Below are 8,002 nucleotides of genomic sequence, written 5' to 3' on the forward strand. Positions count from 1 at the left end.
AGCATGTATCGGGCTGGACCTCGCTCGCTTTTTTCCATGTACTGTGGACCATGGCTCTTGGTTGGGGGTGGAGTTGTTAGTTCTGAACCTCGGATTTGGACTGAAGGTGAAAGTAGCTAAAGTTGCACTGTTGCTCGCCCATTTAGGCTTGGCCCCCAGCAGCAGCCATGGGCACTCCGCCGGAGGATGTGGGGCTGCAGCTGAGGAGGCCGGCCTGGATGTCGCTGTGGCGGCTGGATCATCAGCTCGGTGCGGAGCCATGGGGGGCAGATGGGGTAGCCAAGGAAGCAGAAAACAAACTCCGGCAGCAACGGTGTAATGCGTAATGACGTGATTATATTCTCCAGAAAGCTACATTCTCAAGTTTTTTTTTTGTTTTTTGTTTTTTTGTTAGCAGTTGGTATGAGCCACAGTAAAAACTTAAAAACTTACAAACTTACGCGCGGGGACTCCAAAAGTGTGTTGACTCAGATCAGGGTGGGTTGGGGTCCGGTAGAAAGCGGGACTTACCGGCGCGTAGAGGTGAATGAGTGTCCGGGAGAAACCAGTGAGTTTCGCCAGGTAGCTGCAGTCACTCCGGTGTCCAGAAAATGGCACAGGGGTGGCCTAAGTGTTCACGGGGACTTTCACTCTCAGGCAGGCAGTATCATTGTAGTTAATCCAGTTGTAGTGCAGAGAAAAACTAGATAGTTGCTAAAAGTTAACGAAACTCTAATGAAGTTTGGGGTGCGGCTGTGTCACCAGTCACCCGTGTCCAAAAAGCTCAAAATCCGCCAATCAAAAACACGAGATCGGCCATCCGGCCAAACGAACAGACTTTAAACAAATAAAATCATTATAAGTAGTTCATTAGATGTGGCATAAAACTGGTTTAAAGTTATAAATTAAGAGCCGAGGTGACGGAGGACGCCGACTCAAGCAGGAAGCGGAAGGCGGCAAAACTCTGTGTGATGACGTAAGCCAGTGACATAAAGCTAGCCTCGCTGCGCTACTTACTTACTTAAACGTAGCACAAACTTTCACTTGGACTCAGTGATGAATGTGTCTCATTCTCATCAACACGATATCTCAAGAACAGCTTGAGGGAATTTCTTTAAATATAGCACAAATAGTCACTTGGACTCAATGATGAACTGATTAGATTTGGTGGTCATATGTCAAAGGTCAAGTCTACATGACCTCATCTATCTCATTCTTGTCATAGATGTGATAGACGCAAAATTTCAAGAATACCGCGGCACAGATGTCTAACCTGGAAATCCAGATGCCCCGCCCCTAGCAAATTCTAATTTGCACTGCACGGGAATCTGGCCCCGACGAGCAGAGCCCGCTGAATCGCCTATCGGACTAATCAGATCAGTCTATCTGACAGAGGCGGGCTCTGGGCAGGCGTAACATGATGAGGACAACGCTGCGCCGTAGGAGTCGAACCTGTTATCCCTTCGGCAAAACAGCAAAAACGTCCTTCCTGGAACAGAAGACTGCCCTAGAAGCCTTCGTTTCCAGGAAGGACGTTTTTGCTGTTTTGCCGAAGGGATACGGCCAAAAGCATAATATATCAGTTAGCCCCACTGTTCGGCAAACAAATGGGGCAAAGAATACGTCACCTTGTTTTTTGCTCTGATTGGCCATCGTGCTATCCAACTGCGTGCCTCAGTTAGTGCCGCCCCTTGGGTAGGAAGGGTGTATCGGTGAGGGCCAGACTCAAAATCTTTCTAGATTTGAGTCTGGATTTCCAGGCTAGCATAATATGAAAACAATGTGAGACCTGACCCTAAGCCAAACAGAAGGTTTCTGTCCTGTAGTGTGACTGGTGTGTGTTGTGTCTTCCAGATGAAGGACTCTCTGGTGCAGGAGCTGCAGCAGAAGGCAGTGGAGACTGAGCTGCTTCAGATGGAGCTGCAGATGCTGGAGACAGAAAGGGTTCGCCTGTCGCTGGTGGAGGAGAAACTTGTGGACATCCTGCAGCTCCTCCAGCAGCTCAGAGACCTGGTTAGTCACAGTTTTAGTGGGGGTACCCACACTATTGAGTCTGAAGAGATCAACACCAATATTTTGTGGTCAAAGCTGCTTATAAACAAGGCTTTGTGATAATATTCAATATGTTTTTTACCTTTTTAAGACCCAAGCATATTGTTTTGATTTCTAGCTTAGTGGAAAAATCCTGTAAACAGCAGCAGGACCATCATGTGGACTAAAACTATTCACTGAAAGTCAAAGTAATGAAATTGATTTTGTGTGGCTGGAAGTTGAGAGGAATCCATCCATGCTGTACTGGAATGATTATTCTGATCAGACATCAGAGAGAAGAGTAAATTGAAAGTATTCACAAGTAATTTTCAAGGACAATCCTCCATGTAGACATTAACGTACTTAGAATTAAAAGTCTGCTTTGACCTGTCAATCAGCCAACAGAAGTCCTACCAGTCCTAAGAACTACATGTTTTTTTTGTTTATTCTTTTGTGATCTAACCCTAACACTGGGACTGATTATAGATCTGTAGAGCATTTCAGTTGTTGAACATGTGTGAGAACCTCAGTGGTTACAAGCCTCAGACTGCCTGTTAAAGTGTCTGTTAACCACCTGATAGTCATCTGAGAACAGCCCTCTCCTGTTTCAGAACGTCTCTCGGAGGTCCCTTGGGAAAATCCTGCTCAGCACTTTGGGGTCTTGCAGCGACCCACAACATGGTTAGTAGAGCTCACACGTCCAATAAAATCAATACAAGTCCTGTGAAATGTAATGATGAAAATTTACATTTACTCAGGTCAGGGAATTAAATCAAATTCTCGCCAGGTAGTTCCCTCAGGTGGTCACATCTGTTCTGTTTTCGCACAGGGAAAGCACACATTCTGGAGGTGCTCAACGCTCTCTATCATGAACTGGCTGCCTATGAGATTCTGTCTGGCAGTGGACCTTTGGAGCAAACACAGAGTCAACAGTCTCTGAATGCCCTCATCATCTCCTGCTAATCAAGATTGCCTCCTGCTGGGCCAGTCATGTGCCAACAGACTTTCTAGAGAACACTGAAAGCTTGACGATGCTCACAAAACAAGCCAATTGATGTGTATAGTGTATTATAATATAGCTTATATACTCCTCACATCCTATTATCTGTAAGAGATACTAGCTGTTCGTTAGTATAGCTAAGGGCTTTGTTACATTTAAAGGAAATTCATGCAAATACATATGTTTCAAGATATTTTATTGCACATACTCTTTCATCGTCCAATATGGATTTTGTTTTTCAACAACAGAGCTCTGAATGTGAAAATGTTGTAATAAGCTAAACTTTAAAGTGTATTTCACAGTCTGTGAATTGTATGGACCTCCACTGGTCAACAAAATCCCTGATAGAATTTAAAGGAAACTTAATTTATCTAAGTCTGCATATCAAGATAAATGTATCGTTATAACTTGACAAGCCTGTGTGATTACAAAGTCCTCTGCAAAGTGTACAGAGAAATGAAGCCTACATTGAACCCACATAACCACATATATATGGCTGTGTACTTTGGGACCCTCAAGATGCCTAATTGATGTGTAGGCCCCAATCACACAGAAAGCGTTTTAGCAGGTGGAGGTGGCTTTTTCTAATTGTTCTTAATGAGAATGAAGCTTTTTACTCACTGTTTATGCACTGCTACATGCCTTGCTTTTCTGCACTCTGGGCACTTGGTGTTTTTGTCAGAGCACTCTGAACTCCTTGAGTTGAAAAACTGAGCCGAAAAGCCCCCCACATCATCTTCGCTTTTTTCCCATTGTCCAATCAGATGATTTTAGGGGCTGGCCTTCTGTGATGGTCACAAGAAGAAGTTTACAGGATGTCAGACTGCCCCTGATTTATCCTAAAATATGTCTGGAAACAGCCATCGTGGAGGCGAAGCTCCTGGACAAACTGGTGGTACTCCCCGTGATCCACCCTCTTTTTTAGGGTCTCATGTACCCACACAGATTTTCTTTTTTTTTGCCAGTGGCATTCAGTTTAAAAACAAAAGGCAGTGCAGTGCCTTTTCTGTGTGATTAGGGCCTAATGATGCATTCATGTGGTTCAGTCATTAATGTCAGTAATGTTGGAATAGATCAGCCATTTGGTATCTACCAGGTGTTTGTATTCTGGTACTCATCTATGAGCGATATCATGACATGAATTGGACCAATGAAAAAGCTGTAAACTTTAAAGCTGAAAAAAACATACTGACAGTCTGGCTTCAACTTGTTTCCCACTTGCTTGGTCCAAAGTTTGTGACCATATCACACGTTCTTCATCAGCAAGCAGATGTAGTTTTTTATAGATGTTATGGATACAGTATCCTGGCCATTAACCTGCTACACTTGTTGCTCATGATGTGTTATGGTTGAATATTTACCTTGTACTATAAATCTTGATATCATGGGACTTGTCCGAGGCCCCACTGGTATTTACTAGTTTGTCTCCCTTTTAAAGGCAACTTCCTTGTGGTAAGGTTGAACATTTTTAGCATCTGAGGGGACAACGGTTTTCCAAATGCATCATTAGTTTTGGTCTTTGTAAGCCTTAAACACGCAGGCATCACTAGTATTTAGAAACTCTAAATAGGCTGCATTAATGTGCTAATATTTGTCAAATAATTACAATGTCATTTTTTATTTTTTATTTGAGAGGCCGCTGTGTGTGTGTCTGACTCAAGAAGGTGGCACACAACCACCATATCACCATATCACTTAATTGTCTCCAAGGGGGAAATTTGTTACCTCAGCACAAGCATTATCCATGCCTCCAGAACACTCTGCAGATGCATTTGCACCACAAAGACACTCATGTACAACAAGTTCTATTCATACAAACAACACAAAAAAATATATGGCCCACACCAGTGCAACTATTCTATTGAATTATTAAAAGCAGCGTCTGACACCTGTCTCTTTGTGTGACGCAGCATTACTCATTCAAACACTTTAAATGTTTTCACATTAGATGGATCGGTTGCCTTGTAATTGTTGTCTTGAAATGAGAGCCTCAGATGCAAAACCAATCACTGTTGTTATTGAATTGTACCATTAAAGCCTTTGATATACACACTCGGGATAGCTGTGATTTTTTTTATTTATGCCTGTGAAAAAGAAATGTCTAACTTCTACTGCTGCTAACTCAAAACACCTGATCCACATCGAGGCATAAGGAAACAACTCATCATGGAAAACAAGATGACATTTAAATGCACTCTCAAACAAGTCATTTGTTTAAAATATTATTATTTTAACCCAACTTTAATTTCTTATTGCAAATATCTGAACTTTCTTTAGTCCACTGTGCAGGCTGGAGGGTAAGCTGTAGTTTTAGTGATCATTTCAGTTCATCAATTTCAGTCATTAAATTCACTGATGAATAAATGATGAATTCAAGCTTTGAATTGCTAGATTGTCAACTCCAGTGGACTGCACTCATTTACAGACCTCCTAAATTTAAGTTATATCAGTGAATTTTCAGATGTACTGTATGTTTTAGTACCAAAATATGATTGTCTTTTATTCCTTGGTCTTTGGCATTTGCTGGTAATACCTTGATCTAAATACCAAAACAGCTGGCTGCATTTACTTCTAGCCTACCTGCACAAACCTATTGGACTCTGAGTCCCTGTTCAAAATGAGGACTTCCTGTTAGGCAGTCACTTGTTTTCTATGTAAAATAAAAATTCTTACTCTCAAATAAATGTAGGGAAGTAAAAAGTAGGCCACAATAATATCCTCTGAAATACAGTGTAGAGGTATAAAACAGCAGCAGGCTATAATATCTTTTAGATATAAGTATCAAAAACCACACTGAGGTCTGAATTCTATTAAATTTGTTTAGACCTCAGCACGGCTTTTGATACTGTTGATCATTATTTTTTACTCAGTCATCTTAAAGAACTGGTTGGCATCCAGGGCTCTGCCCTCAAGTGGTTTGCCTCCTATTTATCTGACAGGTCTTTCTCTGATTGGCAGCCTCTTCCACTGCCCGTCACTTACAGTGTACCTCAACGTTCTATCTTGGGGCCCATTTTATTTGCTCCATACATGCTCCCTCTGGGCTGCATCTTCCACAAGCACAATGTCTCCTTTAACGACACACAATTATACCTTTAATTAAATCCTAAATCCATCAAGAGACAAGACTTCTCACTGGTACCAAAGAGACAGCATTACACCGGTAGCATCCATGCACTGGCTACAGTGGAATAAGGTAGTTACGATGGGCCCCAGTGCACGCTATTATGACTGGCTCTAGTGCATCCTAGTCATTAGTTATGAAGCACGCGCACACACACACACACACACACAGAATTTTAGGCGTATACTGTATATTAAACCAACAGAGTGTCTTACTGCCGCTTTTATGTTATATCCGCTTGCAGATGAGCCCAGCTTGAGATTTTTCACCCTTTGCACACTAGCTACTATAAATCATAGGCCTATCGTCTAGTTTCATGATGAAACAGAAACCTGATACTGGACAACATCAACATGCATATTACCCAGCAGGTCAGCAGACTATTGCAGGGCTGAGACATAGAGACAGACAACCATTTGCACTCACATTCACACCTATGGGCAATTTAGAGTCACCAGTTAACCTAACCTAACCTGCACGTCTTTGGATTGTGGGAGGAAGCTGGAGTAAAAACCTATGCTGACACGGGGAGAGAAGGGCTCCCCCACCCTGGGTTTGAACCATGGAACCCTCTTGCAATGCTAACCACTGCACCAGAGGACAATGCTAACCACTGCATCACCGTGCCATAGAGACTGATTTTTAAGTACTTTTGTTTTTAGAGCCATAGCCTACATGGGCTTACACCCCTGTACATTGCTGAACTTCTCTGCCTCTACTGAAGCTCTAGGCCTCTTGATCAAGTTGATATTTGGCATAAAATTGATTCGATTTGATCGATTTGATGTGATCATGCCCAAGTAAAGTCGGCTAAGTCATCAAAACTGTAATTATAAGTAGCTCTATAGTGCTTGATTAGTCCACTTTACATTCCACCACTAGACAAAGCTCAGCCCTTCATCAAGGCCGTAACTACCATTGAGAACACAGAGGTCATGACCTCTGTATTTTTTTCCGACCTAAATGAATGAATAAAATGAAAATAAAAATAAACCATTTCATTTGTGCCGTGAAAGTATGTGGGAGGATCGATGGAAGGTGATTGAGTGACTCTCTCTTCTCCATAATAACAATTATTTAAAAAAGAAAATTCTGGTACTCTTGTTTGATCGACGCACTCACACACGGGCTGTGTTTAGTGGGGCAACTCGAGCACCTGTCAGCGATCAAGCCAGGTAACTGAATAAACTAAAATCATTCCAGTGTGGGCTGCTTGCTTGCTTCTTGTAATTCTTCTAACAAGAGGCAGCAGCTAGCTGTACTTGCATGAAGTAACGTTGCAATGAATGAATGAATGACTGAAACATATGAAACGTTAGCAAACGTTAGCTAGGTAACGTTAGCTTGCTATTTTAACCCTATGGGGCTAGGTAACGTTAGCTTGCTATTTTAACCCTATGGGCCCGAACTACGCATAGTGCGTCCAAATTCACACCTGTTCTTCTCTATGGATTTTCTCCGCGATCGTTCGTTATAGCGAGAAGCCACGCATATCACGTGAAACAGCGGGACCGTAGCTTTCCGACAAGACCTAGCACTTGTCGGTAGTCCAATGTTTTCATAGCGAAAAAAAAAGATAAATTTACACTAAAATGATGTATAACAGAGCTTTCATACAGCTTTGCACACACATTACTCTTGGATGGATTAGTTGCGAACGCAGGCTCACACAGAAATGCCACGCATATCACATGAAAGTGCAGGAGTAGAGCTTTCCAGTGATACCACACACATCATTGTGCTGTCATCCCATCACGCTATAAATCCAGATCAATTGTCTACAAAATAAAAACCTGACGAATTTCTTTACAATCCATTATACAGATCTTGTTATCAGTCACTTCATATAGTGAGGAATATCGTATCTT

At 42.1% G+C, this 8,002-nt stretch overlaps 1 protein-coding gene across 2 annotated transcripts in view; it reads left to right on the forward strand.

Moving 5' to 3' along the window:
- The window catches only part of efcc1 (EF-hand and coiled-coil domain containing 1), a 71,149-nt gene extending 66,089 nt beyond the window's left edge, over positions 1-5,060 (forward strand). Inside the window, exons 6-8 of one of the 2 annotated variants that reach the window (XM_050038779.1) lie at positions 1,834-1,992; positions 2,606-2,691; positions 2,840-5,060. In XM_050038779.1, the coding sequence (XP_049894736.1) occupies positions 1,834-1,992; positions 2,606-2,691; positions 2,840-2,882 (288 nt within the window). In that variant the 3' untranslated portion in view covers positions 2,883-5,060. The remainder of the gene's footprint in view (positions 1-1,833; positions 1,993-2,605; positions 2,692-2,839) is intronic. The other variant, XM_050038778.1, reaches the window with a different exon arrangement.
- Positions 5,061-8,002: the final 2,942 nt, after the last annotated feature.

This window comes from Epinephelus moara, chromosome 24 (genome assembly GCF_006386435.1).
Source record: "Epinephelus moara isolate mb chromosome 24, YSFRI_EMoa_1.0, whole genome shotgun sequence".
Taxonomy (NCBI): domain Eukaryota; kingdom Metazoa; phylum Chordata; class Actinopteri; order Perciformes; family Serranidae; genus Epinephelus; species Epinephelus moara.